Consider the following 26066-nt stretch of genomic DNA (forward strand, 5'->3'; position numbering starts at 1 on the left):
GCTATTTAATTGTATGCTAGAACAATCATCTCCTTTAAAGGATTGTATGACGTCAGATAGAAACGTCACTGAGAGCTATAAAGGGACGAACACCCCTAGGAGATTTAGTCTTCAAGATTTCAGAATCAGGACATCTGAAACTGACAATGTCACGTTTCCCGATGATCGCTTTGGTTCTGGCCGTCACAGTTACACTTACAAATGGCCAGTACTTTAGCCAGGGTAATACCACTGGGACTAACTTACCCCAGGATATCTACACAAAAGGAATCATGAATTTCGCCACATCGATTTCCTCTGGTATGAATTTCTCTGCTCCCTTGCAGGAAGCGTTTTCATTTCTGAATAAAACATCAAACATTGTTGATCAGATCGATTTCAACGCAATATTTCAATTTCTTGAATTTGCACAATCTAGAAACACATCATTTTTTGGAGGGGATGATAAGGATTTAGATATGTTATACAATATGCTCAAGTTCCTTCAGTTTCTTTCTACAATTGACGATTCTACCATGACATCACCTGCTGTCGAGGGTCTCCTAGCCGGAATGGGAGCTGGATTAACAGAAGTGACTAGACCAATTCTGGAAAATGTTCTCGAAAATTTGACGTTAACCCTGGGTGAAGATCCCGCTGCCATCATCGCCGAAGTTCTCGGCACTGGTCCCGCTGATCTTCAAACATTTCTTGAATCAGCAAACCTGAGTAATATGACCTTTGATCCAGCTGCCATGCTTACATCATTAGGTGTTTCTTCACTCTGCCTCCGGGATCTGGGGATAATGATGACGTCAGTCACACAAGGATCAATGACTGCTATTCAAAGTAAGTTTCAATTTCATTCATATCTATTTTGATGTCATGCATAGTATCTTCATTTTTGAAGTCATAGTGATGATTTTACGAGGGGGGGGTTACGTTATTTTATGTATGTACAATAGTGATGTCTATTACGAAGTGTCTATTAGTATATGTAGTCACCTATGTATTTTTCAACTCATTATGTAGAATAACCTTTAACCGTAAAACGAGTTATGTTCACCTCTTTAATCACAAAGACTATTTTGCGTAAACATGTTTTCGCGCACCGAGCGTTTTTTTTAATTTCCACTGAATTTTTTTCGCTTTCTTGATTGTCCTTGTAAACAAAAGATAATGTACACGCTTTAAAGTACTCTGTAAGTATTAGGAACAAAATCAGCTAATATAATTGAAGCAAAAAATTAAGAAAAAAAGGTAAATATAAACTAAATTTTTCGAAATTTACGTTTTGCTGAGCCGCTAATCTTTGACATTTGGCATTTCCCTTACCAGCAAACTGAATAAGAGCAATTTTTTAATAATTCAAAGTATTTGGGTTGACCTTAAATCAACCTTCTCTAAGTTGTCATTTTGATGACTAAATTTCAAATCAAATTTTATTTATTTTCATTACAAACCATATATCCGTTAATACTAGTGTTATAAATTAGACAATCCGTCCATAAGTCGACCAAAATTAGTATACGTATTAGCGAATGAATTATCAACCGAAGGGATCATTAACAAAAAGACAACGATATTGTTTTTTGTTCTTTGTTTATCTACTAAACTTATGTAACTCTTTCGTGATCAATTTCACTATGCGATCGTTTGTTATATATTTCTGTCTTGATAAAGGGGCAAATTACCTCAAACAAGTTTACTTACAATTTACTCGTCTAAACTGTCGTTATTACTACATGACTCAATAAATATTCTTATATCTATAACTCTAAAACTGTAGAAAATATAATAGGTTGTAATAGACGCACTACAAATACTTTTTAACCAAGAAATAAATTTACAACAGTATTGTATTTCACGCTTTGCAGTGTTAGACAGTATGGGAAAGCTTCGAGCTGGAATCCTGGAAGGGAACGTGTTCTTCCCCGGCAGATATGACCAGTGCCTTAGTATTACACCAGAGGAGTTTGCAACTCGGTATTGTTTGGTCAGCGTGCCAGCATCAATGCAGGTATTAAATAAAGGAATTAATTATCTTTATTCATATCGATATGTTCACTATACAATGATTAATATTTGATAACCCACAGAAAAAAGATGCGCATGTTATGTATCATGTTTATAACACAAACACAAATCTATCTAACGATGTTCTAAACAACACAAATCTATCTTACGATGTTCTACACAAACACAAATCTATCTTACGATGTTCTACACAAGCACAAATCTATCTTACGATGTTCTACACAAACACAAATCTATCTTACGATGTTCTACACAATCATAAATCTATCTTACGATGTTCTATACAAACACAAAAAATCTGTCTTACGATGTTCTACACAATCATAAATCTATCTTACGATGTTCTACACAAACACAAAAAATCTGTCTTACGATGTTCTGCACAATCATAAATCTATCTTACGATGTTCTACACAAACACAAATATATCTTACGATGTTCTACACAAACACAAATCTATCTTACGATGTTCTACACAATCACAAATCTATCTTACGATGTTCTACACAAACACAAATCTATCTTACGATGGTCTACACAAACACAAATCTATCTTACGATGTTCTACACAAACACAAATCTATCTTACGATGTTCTACACAATCATAAATCTATCTTACGATGTTCTACACAAACACAAAAAATCTGTCTTACGATGTTCTACACAATCATAAATCTATCTTACGATGTTCTACACAAACACAAAAAATCTGTCTTACGATGTTCTGCACAATCATAAATCTATCTTACGATGTTCTACACAAACACAAATATATCTTACGATGTTCTACACAAACACAAATCTATCTTACGATGTTCTACACAATCACAAATCTATCTTACGATGTTCTACACAAACACAAATCTATCTTACGATGGTCTACACAAACACAAATCTATCTTACGATGTTCTACACAAACACAAATCTATCTTACGATGTTCTACACAAACACATGTTGACCTATGGTCATTCAAGTAATTTTTAGTTATCTTAAAACATACTTCCAAAGATCAACATTTTCCCTCATTTGGGTCTATTTTTGATCTACATGTATCATGCTTAAAAGGTTAAGCATTGTCTGACGCCAGTCACAATTAATTTTGGATGTTACACCAGTCACATCCAAATAGTTGCAGTGATTGAGTAGTGACATATTTGAATATGAGTATTGTTATTAACAATTGGAACTCCATAGGCCGATTTGATTGAAATTGTGTACACGTCACAACACAGTGTAACTTCCTTCACTTCTATTTACATACATAATCATCGACTTGGATAACATGTTTCCAATAATTGCTTATCTATGTTATGTTTTTAAACACGTGACCATAATTTTATGTTTAAAATTTACATGTGGAAGTGAAATCTTCAAAATATTCAATTCAATTCAATTCAATTCAAATTTATTCCGTAAGCTTTACAACTTATTGGATAACAAAATATACATTTGTACATACAAAATGTACATTTAATGACAAAGGCACCCACTCTTACATAAATCATCATTCATTCTACAAAATACTACTTACTCTCTTCACATACATCTACAGTCAACAAAAATAAATCTAACAACAATTCTAAAGAACAATAACAAATAATATATCATTAATCTAATAAGTTGAAAATGAACATATTTTAATTAGGATTTGATAACAAATCTTTCCTACGAATATTGCTAACGACTTGTGTTATATTGTATTTAGATGACATTTCGGGAAGTTTCATTTTACAGGGATTTCCTCTGACTATGAAAGAAGGTTTATGCGTTCCGGATACATGTGGCGAGTCTGATATATTAGTATTAGTCAATGCAAGTAAGTATTATTTATTTTAGACAGAAGGTACTTTAAGTACTAAAAGATTCCAGAACTCTGATATATGTGTTACAAAGTGTAATGTTACCAGGTCTCTTGTTTTCAAAGGACACAATTACTTTATTGAAGTGATAAAAACGGCATAGCAAGCTAGTTGATGTATAACTAGATCTGATGATTGTATATAGAGGATATTTAACAGTGTCTTCAGTAATACCAAATATATTTCACGAGTGGGGCTAATATTTTGACATTTTTCACGAGTGCGCAGCACGAGTGAAAAATATCAAAATATTAGCCACACTAGTGAAAAATATCACTTTTACAGAATGAATATTTTTTGATATTTCACTGGTAAAAATGTAATAAATTATAATATCTAACTGGGTCTGGTGTTTGTATATTATAATATATAACTAGATCTGATGATTGTATATTATAATATCTAACTAGGTCTGATGATTGTATATTATAATATATAACTTTGGTCTATTAGTCGATTAACGCAAATATCAATTTCCTTCTTTGGCCATTTTGATTTTGTGTTAGAATAAAAATATCACTATAATATGCGTAGAAATGGTTGGGAACTTTTAGTTGAGACGAGAAATGTCGACAATGGGGGGAAATAGTGTAGAATAGTTAAACGCTACACTATTCTGACGTCACATATTTTCCCTGAATTCTGATATTGCATTGAAGTATTTGGAATTCGGAAACACAGAAGACAGTATATCTTTTCTAGTAAAGCATCAAAACATCCATGTTTCCCCCTTCCTTCCAGGAAGGTCATATTTGTAGTAGCGTTATTTTGTTAGTTTTATTTTAGCATTATGCATTTTCGCTAAAAAGAGTTGTTATTTGTTATCAATACAGACAGATACATTCTCAATTTAACGTTAAATTGAAATAAAAAAGGGAAAACTTATGTGTGTTATATTAAGAGTGCATTCTAATCACGCAATAAAAAATGTTAGAAATATATTAAAGATAGAATATATTTCATTTTCATAAGATACTTTATGTGTAACACATTCTGTAGTCATGCCGACTATTAAAACATTATGTCATTCATGACTGATATAAAATTCAAATATTAAAACAATATAATTCTTACATACTATTAATAGGTCTGGTGCATATTAACCAACCAACGTCAAGGTTAAGACCCTTTAACCGATCCCACGTCATCATGGTTCATGTCAGAGGTGATAAATACCTAAATTAAACGTCACCAAGACCTAGATCCACGTCCTATATTTCAACCAGTATCGTTCCCTTAGAAATTAAAGTGAAATGTCAACACTGACATTGTCCATTTCGCCAAAAGTAAATACCACATAGTTCTTGTATGTACAATCTCATTAATCTTTCTATTTCAAACGTCTATGCATGTTTAATTACTTTAGGAAGGGATGTTCTTGTTTGCACATGTTAATAATGAACTAAAACAAGTTGGCTATGTAAAGACCAGCACCTATTGATATGAAACGTCGAGAGTGTTTGAACACTCATATGATGGTAGGCTTAAGATAACTTTTATATATTCGTCGTGATTAGGTAATTTTCAACCTATAAGTCAGATCACATGAATTCGATCAATCGATTATTGGTTAATTAAGCCAAATAATAATATAGGTAAGCTAACACTTACATTGGCTAACTTATAACTGTTTACATACATATAGTTATGTATAAATATGTGATATATAATTAATTGCCCCAAGAAATAAAATGAAATAAAATTACAACATTATATCAAACGCTCGAAAGGCACAATAAGTATTGCAGTGTGGATATCAGAAGCATGCTAAAATTTGACTCAGGGTTGATGGAACTCAAAATTTAGACACATCGTAATAAAACTACCGAGTGTTGACGATACTTTCCGACACTAAAACATCCCAATTTACAGTATCAATATCAGTCATGATATTATTAATTGCAATGTTTCTTTTATTTTTATTTTCTTAGTGTTGTCGTCAATTCCGGCCGGGGATACACCGATATATGCTTCCAAAACATCATGCAGTTATACGGACACCACGTACGACACAAAAGCTATCGTTGCATTGTAAGTTTATCTTGTCTTCATGCGAAATTGCTATTCAGAATAAAAATGATTATGTGACACCAGGGAGTATCCTTCTCATATCTGATAATGTACCAGTATATATGACATAGATACTGGTATGATGGAACTTAACGATCACACATGTTACATGGACATTCGACCGGTTAAGAGAAAGTTTAGTTTTGATAAGTAATCCATTTTGACCGGTTAAGAGATAGTTTAGTTTAGTTTTGATAAGTAATCCATTTTGACCGGTCAGGATTCAGTGATAATATTGATTGGATGCCGTTTTGTGTATCATTGATACATTGTTATTATATTGGAGATTAAAGAATACTTAAAATACAGAAATCAAACAAATCAAATCAGTTCTAAAACTGATTGCAAACCTATACCATAATGACATTATTTTACCTATCATTCCACATCGCTGTCATCGGCACTAACATGTGTCCGACCTGTCGCTTCAACTTTGCGCTTATAAGGTACAATGAGGGGTATTTATTTCATTCAAAATTAGAATGGTTTTACAAATAAAAATAAGAAAACAAAGATTAAGCAGTTCCGATCGGTCTTATTCTGGACATCGATTGCATCATACTGCACCGTTTCGATGAGCCATGGTGATTTGCAAGATTTTATCTTGTCCGTTTTGATTAGTTTGCAATTAAATCGTAATGCTCCTCCTCCTCCTCCTCCTCCTCCTCCTCATCATCATCATCATCATTTGCACTGTATATAACAATTCCCATTTGTAGGAGTATATGTGGTTTGTTTGCGGCTCTGATGGTAGTATCCACGGCCTTTGACATACTGCGTGAACAATGCAAGAGCAAACCAACTACTGCAGAAAAAAGTCAAGATAAGCCGAGGACGATTCATGACGTACACGCCCCGATACCTGAAGTCACTGAAGGAAATAAACAGGGCGAATTTCCCTCTATTATCTACACGATCGACTCCGAAGAATACAAGAAAACAGCAGTAGAAGACGCGATCCCTAAGATCTACCCGACAGCTCCGGTGGAAGAACCACCATCTCCGTCACCGAAAGAAAAACAACCAGAACGTGTCGATGGTGAGGTTATCTTTGTTAAGTTTTATTTGTATATATTGTTAAGATGTTTATTTAAGCAATTAGTTGCTTTCAGTTAAACGTTATGGGTTGATGATGCTGGACATTTAACAGATACGAACGTATTCGCTATTGTGATAGGCCATATTGTAAGAATTTAGTATTACAGAACAAGATCTGTTTGAGTTATATATACAACATATATTTTGTCTAATATTTTTTTTATTCAAACAAAGTAAGCAAACCTCAACAAATCAGCACAAATGCTCTCAAAATACGTAAATTTCAGTAATTGAATACGTACACTTTTTACGAATTGAACATTCTTCAGCAAATATTGAATATTTTATATACGACCGCTTAATTATTTTAGAGGGTATTACTTCATACAGAATACATGGCAATGTTTATCGCACTATTGTTGAAAATTTATTTTAAAGTAAGCACCGTATATTTTACATTGGTAGATTTTAAAAGGTGTCATCTGTCAATAAAATGCGAAACTAACAATTTTGTATATGGTATTGTTTGAAATAAACCCCTTAAATAAAACTTTCTTAATGTTTAAAATGATTCCAGAACAAGTTATATCAATTTATATTAATCACTATTATTGGCCCGGCTGGACGCGCGTGAAGGTTGTTAGTGGGGGAGGGAATTGGAGTACACAGGGAAAAAAACTCGTGGCCGGGCAATTGGCTACTTTTCACGGCAGATCTAGAAATCGAGCAGCATGTGCCTAGGTTATATGCAAGTGTGTTTGGAAACGTATAATCAATGTGTCCTTTGATGTTTAGGGATACTGGTGAAACTGTTGCTGTCTTTCTCTGTGTGGACCAATGGGAGAAAGCTGTTAAATGCAGAACAAGGCGGTGCTCTAGGAGCTGTTAATGGCCTTCGGTTCCTGAGCATGTCCTGGGTAATTCTTGGACATACTTACTCCTTCTCCATGGCCTATATCCGTAAGTTGTTCCCTGTAGTATTCCAAAATTACATGTGTAATATATTGTATAATATCAAAATATTTAGAAGAGAAAATATCATTGACGACGTATATCTATGAAGGTATAATGGCAGAATTTTATATATTTTTTTTAATTTCTTTTTGATTTCCTAGATACATTATTTATTTATTTATTTATTTATTCATTCATTCATTCATTCATTCATTTTGCGGGTTTGCCGTATTTCTATATAATAATAGTATGCATGTCAACATCTTATTGATTTATTCTATGTATGGATCACAAGAAATACGTTTTGTAGTGCACAAGGGACCAAACTAAAATCCTGAAAATAAAACATACTTGTCCAATGCTGAAAAAAAGACTAAATTGCAATTATATGCGAGTTTCAAATCTGTCTATTATTTCTAGACATTTAATTTATTATAATGTAATATTCATCCGTACATGCACTGTAGTCATTGTAATATTTCGACACAACCTTTAATAATGTCTTCATCCTTTGACGAATGTGTGTGTGTGTTTGTGTTTTCTTTTTGTCATCATATTATTGATAATTTGATGCCATTTTTTTCAGAGAACTTTACGTTCTTTACCAGTGTAGTATCCCGTTGGACGTTTATGGCTATAATCAATGGCCTGATGGCAGTCGATACTTTCTTCACTATGAGGTTTGTATAAGTTTTTATAGATAGAAAAATCAAAAGGACTTTTTATATTGAAGTCCAAAAATCATGATTCGCCCGAGTCGATTCCGAGTTAACGAGGCCTTTTTGTGTCGTGTAACATTAACTCATTGTTTATCTTGAATTTCTACAGCGGGTTACTTGTGGCGTTTGTGTTTATGAAGGAGATGAAGAAGGAAAAGGGTCGAATTAACTGGTTTTTGTTCTACTTTCATCGGTTCTGGAGGTAAGTCATTATCAATAAGGTTGATGTAGTATGTTGTAGTATATGCCAAACCAATGAGCCAGAGGACCTCGATAAAATCCGTTGATGATTAACCCGTTATCAATGTATCTCCTGTGATTAACATTGAATCAACTCCTATTATTTCAATGTATCTATTGTGATAAAGATTAAATTGACTCCTGTTATTTTAATGTTTCCATTGTGATAAACACTGAATTGAATCCAGTCATTTCACTGTATCGACGTTATTTTCACACACCTTTTTTCTCCGTATCCTTTCGTTATTCAATTTAAAAAGAGGTTACATAAGTTGTTATACGATATCAAATAAGTCAAACTTCGTTAACTCGAACTCGGATAACTAGGACAACCCGTCTAACTCACAGTATTACTCCGGTCCCGGCCAAAATCCTTCTTTCTCTTCGTAATAAAAACTCGGATAATTCGAACTCGGATAATTCGAAAAACTCGTTTACCCCGAAGTAAAATGCTGGTCCCGATATTATAAAACCTATGTAAAATGTACCGTAAATGTAACATGCAATTTGCTAGTTAATCCTCATTCCGAGATCTTCAAACCGGAGATAAAAAAATGCGGCACGTTTGTCGCTTGGTATGACAGGAGCAGTATATATATTGATGATGCATGATACAAGGTCTCAGTGTAAGTAAAACCATTAGGTAGATGAGTCTTCGAATTGCGTAACAAATTGAAATTTACATGAAATGTAGATACCGACTTACATTCAGAGATCAAAATAATAACAAGATCATCGATTACTGGTTATCGTGAAATTCCGGTATGGGCAAATATGGAAGCTTTTTAAGTACTGAATTAGTATAAGAAAACTTAATGTAAGGGCACAACGTTTCACGTCAGAAATGTCAACAACAAATTTTGTTCGGGAGCCAGTCACGACTTCATCTGATTAACGAGATCCACTTTTTGCGAATATTTATGTTTTCTTTGTTTAGCAGCGTTATGTTTCAAGGTTGATAACTTCCACGAAAATTCCGTATTGTAATTTGACCTCTTGTTAATATCTGTCCGCTAAGTTCGACATAAATAATCGTGTTTTTTTTCTCAATATTATCTTTTGAACTGTTGCTGTGAATGTATAACTACAAACCGTTTTGATAAATGCTATATATAAAGTTATACGTTCCGTAAAATTATTCAATCTTTGACACACACAGACTCACGCCCGCCTACATGTTGATATTGATGATCAATGCAACACTATCTCGCTACCTTGGTGATGGACCAGAATGGCCAAAGGATGGATTTGAGATTGATTCATGCTCAACCACATGGTGGACAAGCCTTTTATATGTGAACAATTTCGTTCATTCCGAAAAAATGGTGAGATCATAGACTGGTTTGATCTTGCTTGTTAAACATGTCAAATTTCAATGACATTTGACAGTCCAAGTCAATGCGTAAGATATATTGTAATGCTTTATAGTATGTGACAGTTGCAATTGATTATTTTACATTTGTAAAGTAATATCTAATAGCATTATGCAATTGTAAATCAAGGTATAATAGTGTTTCACAAATGTATATATACGTGTAGGTACATCATGCAATAGATTTTGCTGATAGCTTTCGACTAACGGAAACTATCTCCAAAGGATAACAATAGACAAAAAAAAAAAAAAAAAAGCAAGAAAACAAACACTCACAAAAAAACCGTATACTTCCAGTGAGACAAACACTTCAATTGTCTTATTCCTTATTTAACTTAGTGTGCACGGTAAGTATAATGGGATAATCGAAGGTTATTTTACATTTTTATTCCATATAAACCTCACCTATATTTTTACCAATGTTATTATACATGTATATATTGTTTGTTCCGTTTAATATTATTCCACCATTGTTTTTCAGTGCCTGGGAGTAGCATGGTATCTAGCAAACGATATGCAGTTCTACATACTGAGCCCTCTGATGTTGGTTCCTCTGTACTTGTAAGCATACACATAATTCTTACTTCAGATAATACACTCCACGAACACGAACCAGCATGAAGTATTCTGTTGACATTTACCTCACATAAAACTGCAAATATATTTTGGTTCATACTTAGTTATTTATTTACCGCAAAGGAATTACCTTGTCTTACAAGGTGGCGTTTAAACGCAAATAACAGATAAGTAAATATTTTTTTCCCTATTCTTTCTTTGTTTAGAAAGTACAATATAATCTATATGCACATATGTCATGATATCTCTTTTGTTCCTCAACTTGATACCGTGCATTGGCATAAACCTAAAAAGTGTTCTATTGAAAATTTCAATTAAATTGTTTGGGCAAAATACTAATATAGTTGTGTTTTATTATTATTCATATTCATAGTATCCTTATATATAAAAGTTAGCTACGTTATAATTTACTATTATATCAGATTAACATATACATGTAATATCATGCTGCTATCCATGTGTCTACTACAGCTTCAAAAAGATAGGAGTCCTGGTGTGTGCTGTGTTCCTGCTTGGCGTAACGGTGGCTACTGCTATCATATCAGCTACATATGATCTTCCCATCACTTTTGTTGACGTGGCGTGAGTAAATTTTGTCTTTTTGGGGGAAAAAAACAAAATTATAATGCGTTGGATTTACTGTCAGAGTTGATTATGGATCAAGTCTATAATTCTTAAAAGAATTAGGAGCTTAAAATCCAAAAGGAAACAAAAGCGTTTATTTCTTGATTTCTATGTCAAAACCATGCTAAAATATTTCTATGACCCGTCTTTGGCTGAACCACGCATAGGACATCAGAGAATTTGATCATTTTATGTAAATACTTTATGTAAAAGTGCAATATGTGTTCGCTAGGAATTAACTGTATAAACACGACTTTCGTAAAACTAAACGATTGATACATACAGCTGTATATGATTAAGAAGCGAAGATGGCGAGACAGTAATATCAACTGAAATCGATAAATTAATGATGATATATTTGCATGGAGGCCATTAAAACATTACAAGAACATACACTGGTATTCCAGCAAAGAGGTTAGCGACTTTTGTTTCATAAACGACACCCACCATTTCACTCTTCGTCAAATCGGGGTAAAATCGTGAGTGCGAAAATGAAAATCCGCTTTGGGATGATTGATTATTTTGTATCAGAAAAAAAACATAGGAAATAGCACATGCGAGATAGTCGCACTTAACTGTTTACAAATCCATGAAAATCCAGACTTTTTTTTATTACATATTAAAATGTTTTAACATTTCAAGTGCATCTGGCGACTATATGACGAAATACTACATCAAACCCTACTGTCGTATGGGGCCGTACATCGTCGGATTAGTCACTGGATACATACTACACGAAAAAGGACTGAATGTGAAAATAAACAAGGTTGGTTCTGAAACACGGACGTCTCAAACAGAAATATGGAGTGGAGAAGTTGTCTTTACTTGAGTTTCATTTTATGTATAGATACGAAATCAGATCATTGAACACAGTTGACTTGCTTTTAATAAGTACATATTGCAAAATACAAAATGCAAAGTACATGATAGGAGACATTTAAAAGAAAAAAATAGCGATATTCGTATCGACTGCAATTCCCATGTTGATAACGATCTTATTGGCTATCTTTACTACATGCATGGTCAAAAGTTTGAGGAGTATTTCATGTATATCTATGCCGTTAAGGGGTAACTTGATTTATTTGGAATCTGAATATGATACACAATAATAATTAACAATGACGATCACAATTCTATGCTCATCAAATTAAAAAAAAAAACAGAAAAAAACAGAAAAAAAGAAAAAAGGAAATAAAAATGAAAAACAAACAAACAAACAACAACAACAACAACAAACTCCTTTAGAGTCATCTGTAATGTAAAAAAGTTGTTTATTTTCATTTCCAGTATGTCAATTTCTTCATTTGGGTAGTAGCAAGCGTTGTCGCTTGTCTAGTCGTTTATGGTATTTACGATTCTGCGAACGGAGACCCTGTCAGTGTTGGAGTAGCCGCCCTTTACAATTCAACTTCAAGATCCTTGTGGGGAGCATGCATAAGCTGGGTGATATTCGCATGCGCTACCGGAAATGGAGGTATACTGAAACAATTTATATTTCAATGAATGTAATTAGTCATATCTTTTGTTTACGAACCATGGAGCTTGTTTTACTGTTATATCGTGTGTTTACTAATTATCAATAAATTAACTATGTATTACTTTTTGGGGAGAATTTATGAAAAGAAATATTTCCTCTACTATTTCTGTAACTATGCTATAAAACCGCTTTAATCATGCAATCCATGCATAATATTCTTATCTTTGACAGGTTTTGTGAACACGATTCTATCCTGGAAACCGTTTGTGCCGTTGGGAAGGCTTACTTACTGTGCCTACTTAGTCCACATGATAATTATGTTAATGAACCTAATGTCAGCAAGAGAATACATCTATGCCACCGACAAAGCATTCGTAAGTGTTAATACTATCTATGTCACCGACAAAGCTTTCGTAAGTGTATTAATACAATCTATGTCACCGACAAAGCTTTCGTAAGTGTTAATACTATCTATGTCACCGACAAAGCTTTCGTAAGTGTTAATACAAATGCAGTATTTAGAAAATCGGTCAAATGGATGCAATTTATCTTCTAAATGTTAATTATGGAGCTTGTTCCGAAAGCTACATCGTATATATGTTTGGGATGAAAACGGCAATATATTTTATTTATAAATTATTTAAAGCACATGGTACATAACTCACTAGCGTAATCATCCGTAAGGGTCTCGTTTTCATATACAGGTGATAAGATGTATACTTTCAAAATTAATTAGGCATACAAAATGTATATGTGAACGCATATGTGTTTTAAATTTGGTTTGTTTGATTGAACGAAAAGGGTAACCTTAAAATAAAAAAAGAAGGCATAATGCCAACACACGAATAACTAGCCAAATTTACATTCAATACATTGGCGATTTTGTGAAATAGTGTTGTAATATTTAAATAGTGTATCTGAATATCTTTAATTTTTAAAGCATCCCCGTAACTTGTATCAAGTAGTTTCACAAAAAAAAAAAAAAAAAAAAAACAGAAACAGAAACAAAAACAAAACAAACAAAAAACAAAAAAACACCAACATGAAGATTTTCATCATCCATCGTCCATGGACCATTATCTTGAACGGAGAAATTATACAGAATACGTACAGTATTATCAAGGGATTTTATTGTAAAACCGTACAAGATGTTTTTACTTTAATGTGATGTTTTCGATGATTATATTTAACGATTTTATCAAGGGGTTTAAAGGAAAGTGGATGAAATATTTAGGAAGATTTTGAAACGAACCATAATTTTCTCTTCGCCTTTATTGTCAAGATATTGTTTTTAACTTATTATTTTTTCCTAGAAAAAGGGAAATTAAAATTTCCTTAAAAGAAGATTTTTCATTTTATTGAAAAAAATAATTCATTTATAAGGTATGATTTTATTTGCAGATTTTTCTGTTTCTGGGTTACATGGTGATGTCGTACATGGCGGCCTTTGTTCTCTCCCTGGCGTTTGAAGCTCCAATGATGGCCTTGGAGAAAGTTATATTCCGTAGAGGGGGTGGAAGAAAAGAAGGAAAAACCAAAAAGTGAAGACAGGCATGACATAAAGTCACGAAAGATGTGATTGGAAATGAGTAATATTGTTGATTTTTTTGATTTTTTCTCGAAAATGACAGTTTAAATGTCTAATCATTCATAAAGACATGTCATTATACTCGTATTATATTTTTACTGATTAGAAAATCTGTATGCAATAAATATGCAACTTTAAAATACATCTATTTTTAAACTTCAACATTTTTTTTATGATATATGTTTTGTTTACTGCAACTTCATCATGTGGTATTTTATCAAAGAATTTCCCGACATTGCTATTCACAGAAATCGCGGATGTTGTGTAGACATGAATTTAATTGATATGAATCTGTTTACCGTAATAAACCTCCTGATATATGTTTAGCATATAAGTACAAATACCTATATGTTCAATAACGAGAAGTTCTTTTGAAAATGTTCGATACATGGACATGCTATCATTGATATATAACTCTCAGCGATTAAACTTCGGGTTTTTTGACGCACTTTGTGGACAAACTATTCAGATGAATGCGGAGTTTTTGGTCATAATACTTCAGTTGTCAGCTTATATATATATATGTGTATAAACTATGCATATAAATGTATCTTAAGTTCAACTTTTTTCTACTTTCAACTTCGGAATTAATTTAAAATCACACTCACATTGAAACATTACCAAATGTTTTATAAATCTATTTTTATTTTTTCAAAATGTTATTAAGGTATGTTGATGATATATTTGGAGCAAAGAAGTTTTCTTTAAAAAAAGAAAGGGAGAGAAATAGGAAAAAAAGGAGAGAAAAAAAACCGGCCGATAAAGTTATTATAATTATGATACCCTTGTACCAGAAATATCTATACCAGCCCTATAATTATTTTTAATTTGATTACATTGAACATCATTATGTCCATACATCTGTTTCACTATGCCATAATATCTGACGTTGTCTCGGTCGGGCGGAGTAGGAAACCCGTGTTGAACCTTGTTGTAAGATCTTAAAGTCAATATATACTATTTATGGGATTTCTCTGCGGAAATTTTTAATTCATTTATAGATACAGTATACAATACTTCTTTAATCAAAATGAATTGAGCGAAATTAATACCAGAAATAATTACACATAAATCTGTGACACACGAACTACCGACCCAGAGGTGACTACAGTGTCAGAACACCTTAACTTCGGCCACCGCCTTACCCCCCCCCCCCCCCCCCCCCAACACGACACGACACAACACGACACGACACAACACGACACAACAGAGCACAACACGACACGCGACACAACACAACACAACACAACACAACACAATACGACACGACACGACACAACACAACACGACACAACAGAGCACAACACAACACGACACAGCGCGACACAAAACAACACAACACAACACGGCACAACAGAGCACAACACGACACGCGACACAACACAACACGACACAACACAACACAACTGAGCACAACATGACACGACACGACACAACACGACACGACATGACACAACACGACACGGCACGACACGACACAACACGGCACGACACGACACAACACAACACGACACGACATGACACAACACGACACGGCACGACACGGCACGACACAACGCGAACGATTCCATGCAATCTATAGGAATAAATGTCTCCTTCTTCGAAACAATAAGAATTAAGATCAAACGCAGCTATTCAGAAGATGAATTGAGTACAACGTGCTTCTCATACTGCTGTTTTTGTATGAAGGATAATAAATACATTATGACAAGCGGATAAATGACTCCAGTTTTATATGTCAAATGATGTGTAACAAAATACTGATACCTTTATCGGATTTATCAGCTTTTCTTTAGAAAATGTGATTTATTTTTTTTATTTTGAAGTGTCGTTTTCCACTATTTGTTTGGTATTTGTGTGTATTATATACCTGGCTTCTTTGCTATCTTACAAGGATACAAACAATTGGTGCTTTAAAATAAATATTACGAATGGAATATACAGATTGGACTTTTTTTCTTCATTTTTTTGGGAGGGATGGGGGTGTTGGTGTTGGTGAAAAACGTCATTTTGCAGATTCTTAGAACGTCTACACATGATTTTAACCAGTGTCTTCTTTTTTTATATGTATAACCGGAAGAAATCTCAAAATGAATGGGATAGTTTGAGATATTGTATACCTAATTATATGCCATAACGTGTCGGCCTTTTCATCCTCAGACATGCTGATAAATTGTTGTAGAACTGATATGATGGTGCATATTATGTCGCTCAATCACAGAATTCCTCTTTATATTGAATCGTTCTAAAATCATTCTGATACAGAAATCTGAACGCAGCAACTGACATTATATCTGCAAGAGTTGTGTCCCTTCTTTCAAAGTGCCAAGTACAGTGATCTGTATGAAGGAACATTCCAGTTCCGCCTGATCAAAATATAGAATAAATCTGAATTGAAACAGATATATCTTTATAGACTTATGATGTCTGTCAATTTTCTGATTAATAGTAAGTGCGTTTCTTGTTACCGTTAATTACAAAATTGACAAAATTGGCCTTGTATAAAATAAAGTTGTCGTCCTAAAATTATCTAATACTATCTGACTGATATAATTATATATATATATTTACATTCTGTTTTGCATTTGCCTATATGTCGTTAGTAAACCAAATTGTATTCATGAGACTGTATACTACAATTTACAGTGATTCGGTCAGAGTAGGAATACAGCCCCAGGTGTTGCTGGTCAAAACAATGGCCGCCAGTTACTTTCGGCCTGGAGAGATTTCGAATGCTAGCATTTATTATCCACAACGCAAAAAAGAAAGCAACTTCACAAGTTATGAGAGTAATATTTTATGATTAAAACAAAATGTAGTCAACACAAAATAACTATAAGCGCCGTTCTTGATCTAAGAATGATCGAATTGTCAATGTCGTCACACTCACAGGGGCTCGTTTCCGAATTGTCGTTAATGAGGGACTATATTAATCATTCTGGCAGTTTCGACTGTTCCGGTATTTGAACCTGATGACGTCAGTGATAGGGGAAGCGGCAAATTTAAACGCGTCTTAAGCTACAGTAAATAAAAAAAAATTATGAATGTAAATATAATAAATGTACTGATGCGTACTGGTCATGCGACCGGGAAACATGGACATTATACATCAGCAAAGAATAAATAATCTATTTCTTTTTGATAGCAAGCATTGCAAAACTTTCGCTGGACGAGGATGGATTCCATTTTCCGCCTTCACTCACTACCGTTTGAGTGCATTTGACTATATCGAATCCACATTCTGTGTATATTTGACCGATGCTATTTTGAGATAGAGGGACACACTGGAATTTGAAGTGCCCTACATCATAATGTGGGATGTTGAAGGCACCCAGTACAATCAAATGACCACCAACTTTCAGCAAAGAAGCCACATTTTGTACGTTCTTATGGTACTCTTCCAAAGTCTGCGAAGCTGATTCTAAACATAGACTTGTCGTAATTACATCAAACTGGAGAGGATGGTTTCCATTCCCTAGAGGATTTCCAGATCTAACGTCAATTGGAAGAATTCCACGAATCTTTGTCTTCATCATTTGCTGTCTTTCTTCAATGGAATTTCTTAAATAGATAAATAAAGAAATAAATATTACCATATAATAAATAAGCATTACCACAAAAGAGATAAATGAATAAATTCATTAATTGTCATCACTTACATAAATATATGCATTAGCATTGATCAAGTAAATATTCAAGTAAGTATTACCATTAAATAGAAAGATATTGTCATTAAATTAATAGATAAAGAAACATGTACTAACATTTAATCAAAACATGAATAAATAAAAAAATAAAAAAAATATTACGATCAAGCAAAAATATGTATATAGAAATATTTAAGTAAATCTTACCATTAGATAAATATTACCATCAAGTTAATAAACGAACAAATATTATCATTTAATAGTTAAATGAAGAAATAAGCAAATACTGGCTTTGAATAAATAAATATATATTACAATAAAAAAAAAAAAAAAAAAATTCCAATCAAAAGAAAAAAAATAACCCAATCAAATAAAAGAGTAAATCAATAATTGCATTGAAAAATAAATAAATTAATAAAAAACTAATATTATATTTAAATAAATGAGTAGATAACTATTGAAAGTATAAATTTGATTCTACCATGTTTGCCTGTAACGCCAGTTTTGATTGGTTAAAAACCATGTATTATTTTCCAATAACCCACGCTCGTGCCAATAATACACGCTCGTGAGTCACGGCTGTTACAATTTTAAATATCTAATATTCACCCGTTTCATAAAAGGTTACTATAGTCGAGTGGGCTAATGGGTTAGTCTTTCAATATATTTTTATCACGACGCGAGTTCGAATCCTACGGAGGCCCCCACTTTTTTTTTTTTTTTTTTATCCTTTTTTTTAATTTTCAAAATCAATGCCATATGATAGATGCTCTTGATCGTAGTACTGTATTGCCTGTATATTTCATCAACAAATAATGCAATACTCAAGAAATAAATTACAAGGTTTTCCCAGGGTTTCTTTGCTGTTTTTCTATTAGAAAGAGGTCGATCTCAGAACTAAACAGTACATGGTAGAATAGAAATAATCAACTTTGACTCGTGTATTGTTGCAGGATATACAACTCGGACTCGGATAGTTTGCAATTTTAATTAATAACTCAGGCCTGTGGCCTTCGTTATTAATTTAATTGCAAAATATCCTCGTCCTCGTTGTATATCCTGCAATAATACACGAATCATCGTTAATTATTTCTTAAATATACTATGTAAATCATACGTATTCTAAAACGTACATGAACTTATAACGATCATGGTAATTCCTTGTAGATATGGTTAACATTATTAGACGTACCTTGCATTCTCTTTCTTTAAGACATAGTCCGTTAATTCTTGTTCAGACGTTTGTTCACTTTTCCACCAATCATTCAAGAGGTCGCGACTTTGCTTATTGACGTCACTGAGATAGATATTATCAACGTGACCACATGAACTGAGTATGGTACGGATGGTCGGCCCAGTCCCTACATCCAATAAGTTATGGCCCCTTACTGCACCTATTCAAATTTTAAAACAAATATGGTTAGATGGATGATTAACGATAAACAGTAGGACAGGTAGAAATACACAGGGCAATAGGAATGAGAGATATATTGCAATCAGTGTAATAAATCATCTTCTTTTTAATATACAAATGTACCTGAATGAAAGATATCGTGAAGAGCGTCCACATTAAATAGAAGAATCTTCTTCTCTGCCTCGTCACCAAAAGAAAATCCGCGATCACCAATGTAGGCCTGGGGGTCAAAGTTATCATAGTCTGTAGTTTCGGTTAAAAACGACATCCTGCTCGGGAAAATTACAAACACAGGTTAGGCCAGTATTCTTCCTGAAAATTGTGAAACATGGTCTTTATATACTGATGTGTGTATCATCATTTCATCTTCAATGGAGTCAAAAATAAAAACAACGATTGGCTGAAAAACCAATGAATATTTGATGTTTGCAATTCTTTGATCATTATTCAACAACAGAATGTTATACACATATATTTGCTTTGTTCTTTTCATTCTTACCCGGTACCTGTAATAAATGTTCACATTAGAATAATAGGCGCAGTCGTCAACTCATCATCAAAAAAGCCATGCCTATTTATTATGCTGACGGTGATTAAATACAAAAATATATACTTATTAGTGCAAGATGTTACAATCACAGGTGGTCAGGTGGTAAAATTTAACCGATAAAATTCTAAATGCTAAAGTAGCATACTCACCACTTATCATCGGTGTTGTTTTAACTTTTGTGATATCTTCGCAAACATGCAGAGTTGCGAAAAGAATTTTCCGAAAGAGATTTAAGAACCGAAAGAAATAATTAAAAAAAAACACCCAACAACACTGCAACATAGCGAAGAGAAAGTATATCAAGGTTGCATTGACAACATGGACAGCCAATATCAGCCCTTTCATATGTGTAAACTTTAGTTATTTTACAACAGTTGCGACAAAAGGTGTGTAATTCTATATAAATCTCGATTGTGGACGACTCAGATTTCTGAGCGCGAGGGGGATTACTGTTAGAGATGGTGGTGGATGTTTACCTTACACTGCCCTCTGGTGATGGTGGCGGATGTTTACCTTACACTGCCCTGTTGTGATGGTGACGGATGTTTACCTTACACTGCCCTGTTGTGATGGCGGCGGATATTTTCCCTTACACTTTATTCTGGTGATGGTGGCGGATGTTTGACCTTACACTGCCCTCTGGTGATGCTGGCGGATGTTTACCTTACACTGCCCTGTTGTGATGGTGACGGATGTTTACCTTACACTGCCCTCTAGTGATGGCGACGGATGTTTTCCCTTCAACAACCGTCTGGTGATGCTAGCGGATGCTTTCTCTTACACTGCCTTCTAGTGATGGTGGCGGATGTTTACCTTACACTGCCCCCTGGTGATGGTGGCGGATGTTGACCTTACACTGCCCTCTGGTGATGGTGGCGGATGTTTACTTTACACTGCCCTCTGGTGATGGTGGCGGATCTTTACCTTACACTGCCCTCTGGTGATGGTGGCGGATGTTTACTTCACACTGCCCTCTGGTGATAGTGGCGGATGTTTATCTTACACTGCCCTCTGGTGATGGCGGCGGATGTTTATCTTACACTTCCCTCTGGTGATAGTGGCGGATGTTTATCTTACACTGCCCTCTGGTGATGGCGGCGGATCTTTACCTTACACTGCCCTCTGGTGATGGTGGCGGATGTTTTCTCTTACACTGCCCTCTGGTGATGGCGACGGATGTTTTCCCTTACACTACCGTCTGGTGATGCTAGCGGATGTTTTCTCTTACACTGCCGTCTGGTGATGGTGGCGGATGTTTCTCTTACACTGCCCTCTGGTGATGGTGGCGGATGTTTACCTTACACTGCCCTCTGGTGATGGTGGCGGATGTTTTCTTTTACACTACCGTCTGGTGATGGTGGCGGATGTTTTCTCTTACACTACCGTCTGGTGAAGCTGGCAGATGTTTTCTCTTACACTGCCCTCTGGTGATGGTGGCGGATGTTTACTTTACACTGCCCTCTGGTGATGGTGGCGGATCTTTACCTTACACTGTGCTTTGATGATGGTGGCGGATGTTTAATCTTACACTATTATTTGGTTATGATGGCGGATGTTTTACCTTACACTGCCCTCTGGTGATGTTGGCGGATGTTTACCTTACACTGCCCTCTTGTGATAGTGGCGGATGTTTTTCCTTACACTGCCCTCTGAGTGATGGCAGCGGATGTTTACCTTACACTGCCCTCTGGTGATGGCGGCGGATCTTTACCTTACACTGCCCTCTGGTGATGGCGGCGGATGTTCTACTTACACTGCCCTCTGGTGATGGCGTCTGATCTTTACCTTACACTGCCCTCTGGTGATAGTGGCGGATGTTTTCCCTTACACTGCCCTCTGGTGATAGTGGCGGATGTTTTACCTTACACTGCCCTCTGGTGATGGCGGCGGATCTTTACCTTACACTGCCCTCTGGTGATAGTGGCGGATATTTTCCCTTACACTGCCCTCTGGTGATGGCGGCGGATGTTTACCTTACACTGCCCTCTGGTGATAGTGGCGGATGTTTTCCCTTACACTGCCCTCTGGTGATAGTGGCGGATGTTTTACCTTACACTGCCCTCTGGTGATGGCGGCGGATCTTTACCTTACACTGCCCTCTGGTGATAGTGGCGGATGTTTTACCTTACACTGCCCTCTGGTGATAGTGGCGGATATTTTCCTTTACACTGCCCTCTAGTGATGGTGACGGATGTTTTACCTTACACTCCTCTCTGGTGAAGGTGGCGGATATTTTATATTACACTGCCCTCTGGTGATAGTGGCGGATGTTTTCCTTACACTGCCCTCTGGTGATAGTGGCGGATGTTTTACCTTACACTGTCATGTGGTGATGGTGACGGATGTTTGACCTTACACTGCCCTCTGGTGATGGTGACGGATGTTTTCCTTTACACTGCCCTCTGGTGATGGTGGCGGATGTTTTCCTTTACACTGCCTCTGATGATGGCAGCGGATCGTTACCTTACACTGCCCTCTGGTGATAGTGGCGGATGTTTTCCTTACACTGCCCTCTGGTGATAGTGGCGGATGTTTTACCTTACACTGCCCTCTGTTGATGGCGGCGGATCTTTACCTTACACTGCCCTCTAGTGATGGTGACGGATGTTTATCTCACACTGTCCTCTGGTGAATGTGGCGGATATTTATATTACACTGCCCTCTGGTGATAGTGGCGGATGTTTTACCTTACACTGCTCTCTGGTGATGGTGGCGGATGTTTGACCTTACACTGCCCTCTGGTGATGGTGGCGGATGTTTGATCTTACACTGCCCTGTTGTGATGGTGACGGATGTTTACCTTACACTGCCCTCTGCTGATGCTGGCGGATGTTTACCTTACACTGCCCTGCTGTGATGGTGACGGATGTTTACCTTACACTGCCCTCTGGTGATGGTGACGGATGTTTACCTTACACTGCCCTGTTGTGATGGTGGCGGATGTTTGACCTTACACTGCCCTCTGGTGATGCTGGCGGATGTTTACCTTACACTGCCCTCTAGTGATGGCCACGGATGTTTTCCCTTCAACAATTGTCTGGTGATGCTAGCGGATGTTTTCTCTTACACTGCCCTCTAGTGATGGTGGCGGATGTTTACCTTACACTGCCCTCTGGTGATGGTGGCGGATGTTTACTTTACACTGTCCTCTGGTGATGGCGGCGGATCTTTACCTTACACTGCCCTCTGGTGATAGTGGCGGATGTTTTACCTTACACTGCCCTCTGGTAATGGCGGCGGATCTTTACCTTACACTGCCCTCTGGTGATAGTGGCTGATGTTTTACCTTACACTGCCCTCTGGTGATAGTGGCGAATGTTTTCCTTACACTGCCTTCTAGTGATGGTGACGGATGATTACCTTACACTGCCCTCTGGTGATGGTGGCGGATGTTTTCCTTTACACTGCTCTCTGATTATGGTGACGGATGTTTGACCTTACACTGCCCTCTGGTGATGGTGGCGGATGTTTGACCTTACCCTGCCCTCTGGTGATGGCGGCGGATCTTTACCTTACACTTTCCTCTGGTGATGGTGACGGATGTTTGACCTTACACTGCCTTCTAGTGATGGTGACGGATGATTACCTTACACTGCCCTCTGGTGATGGTGGCGGATGTTTTCCCTTACACTGCTCTCTGATGATGTTGACGGATGTTTGACCTTACACTGCCCTCTGGTGATGGTGGCGGATGTTTGATCTTACACTGCCCTGTTGTGATGGTGACGGATGTTTACCTTACACTGCCCTCTGCTGATGCTGGCGGATGTTTACCTTACACTGCCCTGCTGTGATGGTGACGGATGTTTACCTTACACTGCCCTCTGGTGATGGTGACGGATGTTTACCTTACACTGCCCTGTTGTGATGGTGGCGGATGTTTGACCTTACACTGCCCTCTGGTGATGCTGGCGGATGTTTACCTTACACTGCCCTGTTGTGATGGTGACGGATGTTTACCTTACACTGCCCTCTAGTGATGGCCACGGATGTTTTCCCTTCAACAATTGTCTGGTGATGCTAGCGGATGTTTTCTCTTACACTGCCCTCTAGTGATGGTGGCGGATGTTTACCTTACACTGCCCCCTGGTGATGGTGGCGGATGTTTGACCTTACACTGCCCTCTGGTGATGGTGGCGGATGTTTACTTTACACTGTCCTCTGGTGATGGCGGCGGATCTTTACCTTACACTGCCCTCTGGTGATAGTGGCGGATCTTTACCTTACACTGCCCTCTGGTGATGGCGGCGGATGTTTACTTTACACTGCCCTCTGGTGATGGCGGCGGATCTTTACCTTACACTGCCCTCTGGCGATAGTGGCGGATCTTTACCTTACACTGCCCTCTGGTGATGGCGGCGGATCTTTACCTTACACTGCCCTCTGGTGATGGTGGCGAATGTTTTCCCTTAGGCTGTCCTCTGGTGATGGTGGCGGTTTTTTTTACGTTACACTGTGCCTTGATGATGGTGGCGGATGTTTTATCTTACACTATTATTTGGTTATTGTGGCGGATGTTTACCTTACACTGCCCTCTGATGATGGCGGCGGATCTTTACCTTACACTGCCCTCTGGTGATAGTGGCGGATGTTTTACCTTACACTGCCCTCTGGTGATAGTGGCGAATGTTTTCCTTACACTGCCTTCTAGTGATGGTGACGGATGATTACCTTACACTGCCCTCTGGTGATGGTGGTGGATGTTTTCCCTTACACTGCTCTCTGATTATGGTGACGGATGTTTGACCTTACACTGCCCTCTGGTGATGGTGGCGGATCTTTACCTTACACTGCCCTCTGATGATGGTGGCGGATGTTTACTTTACACTGCCCTCTGGTGATGGCGGCGGACCTTTACCTTACACTGCCCTCTGGTGATAGTGGCGGATCTTTACCTTACACTGCCCTCTGGTGATGGCGGCGGATCTTTACCTTACACTGCCCTCTGGTGATGGTGGCGGATGTTTTCCCTAAGGCTGTCCTCTGGTGATGGTGGCGGTTTTTTTACGTTACACTGTGCTTTGATGATGGTAGCGGATGTTTTATCTTACACTATTATTTGGTTATGGTGGCGGATCTTTACCTTACACTGCCCTCTGATGATGGCGGCGGATCTTTACCTTACACTGCCCTCTGGTGATGGCGGCGGATCTTTACCTTACACTGCCCTCTGGTGATGGCGGTTGATGTTTACCTTACACTGCCCTCTGGTGATGGCGGCGGATCTTTACCTTACACTGCCCTCTGGTGATGGCGGCGGATGTTCTACTTACACTGCCCTCTGGTGATGGCGTCTGATCTTTACGTTACACTGCCCTCTGGAAATATTGGCGGATATTTTCCCTTACACTGCCCTCTGGTGATAGTGGCGGATGTTTTACCTTACACTGCCCTCTGGTGATGGCGGCGGATCTTTACCTTACACTGCCCTCTGGTGATAGTGGCGGATATTTTCCCTTACACTGCCCTCTGGTGATGGCGGCGGATGTTTACCTTACACTGCCCTCTGGTGATAGTGGCGGATGTATTCCCTTACACTGCCCTCTGGTGATAGTGGCGGATGTTTTACCTTACACTGCCCTCTGGTAATGGCGGCGGATCTTTACCTTACACTGCCCTCTGGTGATAGTGGCTGATGTTTTACCTTACACTGCCCTCTGGTGATAGTGGCGAATGTTTTCCTTACACTGCCTTCTAGTGATGGTGACGGATGATTACCTTACACTGCCCTCTGGTGATGGTGGCGGATGTTTTCCTTTACACTGCTCTCTGATTATGGTGACGGATGTTTGACCTTACACTGCCCTCTGGTGATGGTGGCGGATGTTTGACCTTACCCTGCCCTCTGGTGATGGCGGCGGATCTTTACCTTACACTTTCCTCTGGTGATGGTGACGGATGTTTGACCTTACACTGCCT

General features: G+C 37.0%; 2 protein-coding genes across 2 annotated transcripts; one reads left to right on the top strand and one right to left on the bottom strand.

Moving 5' to 3' along the window:
• The first annotated feature begins 132 nt into the window (after positions 1 to 132).
• Positions 133 to 15682, top strand: LOC117322448 (nose resistant to fluoxetine protein 6-like). Its single transcript, XM_033877367.1, has 15 exons — positions 133 to 828; positions 1857 to 1999; positions 3754 to 3835; positions 5810 to 5909; positions 6668 to 6987; positions 7782 to 7946; positions 8527 to 8620; positions 8769 to 8861; positions 10059 to 10224; positions 10753 to 10832; positions 11319 to 11429; positions 12114 to 12237; positions 12759 to 12945; positions 13180 to 13322; positions 14350 to 15682. The coding sequence occupies exons 1-15, from the start codon at positions 147 to 149 to the stop codon at positions 14491 to 14493; spliced, it is 2634 nt and encodes an 877-aa protein (XP_033733258.1). The 5' UTR covers positions 133 to 146; the 3' UTR covers positions 14494 to 15682.
• Positions 15683 to 17642: 1960 nt separating this feature from the next.
• LOC117341599 (indolethylamine N-methyltransferase-like) lies at positions 17643 to 19908 on the bottom strand. The gene is made up of 3 exons (XM_033903453.1): positions 19721 to 19908; positions 19376 to 19577; positions 17643 to 18097 (listed from the first exon to the last, which is right to left on the bottom strand). The coding sequence occupies exons 1-3, from the start codon at positions 19863 to 19865 to the stop codon at positions 17665 to 17667; spliced, it is 780 nt and encodes a 259-aa protein (XP_033759344.1). The 5' UTR covers positions 19866 to 19908; the 3' UTR covers positions 17643 to 17664.
• Positions 19909 to 26066: the final 6158 nt, after the last annotated feature.

Source organism: Pecten maximus, chromosome 2, assembly GCF_902652985.1.
Source record: "Pecten maximus chromosome 2, xPecMax1.1, whole genome shotgun sequence".
NCBI classification, from domain to species: Eukaryota; Metazoa; Mollusca; class Bivalvia; order Pectinida; family Pectinidae; genus Pecten; species Pecten maximus.

Bases quoted from the DNA above. Each gene is read 5' to 3' on its own strand.
- LOC117322448 (XM_033877367.1), top strand. From the start codon at position 147: ATGTCACGTTTCCCGATGATCGCTTTGGTTCTGGCCGTCACAGTTACA. The intron at 10,833-11,318 runs GTAAGCATACAC...TGTCTACTACAG, and splicing joins ATGTTGGTTCCTCTGTACTT to CTTCAAAAAGATAGGAGTCC. The intron at 12,946-13,179 runs GTATACTGAAAC...TATCTTTGACAG, and splicing joins ATGCGCTACCGGAAATGGAG to GTTTTGTGAACACGATTCTA.
- LOC117341599 (XM_033903453.1), bottom strand. From the start codon at position 19,865: ATGTCGTTTTTAACCGAAACTACAGACTATGATAACTTTGACCCCCAG. The intron at 19,578-19,720 runs GTACATTTGTAT...AAATTTGAATAG, and splicing joins TCACGATATCTTTCATTCAG to GTGCAGTAAGGGGCCATAAC. The intron at 18,098-19,375 runs GTACGTCTAATA...TATCTATTTAAG, and splicing joins TTAAAGAAAGAGAATGCAAG to AAATTCCATTGAAGAAAGAC.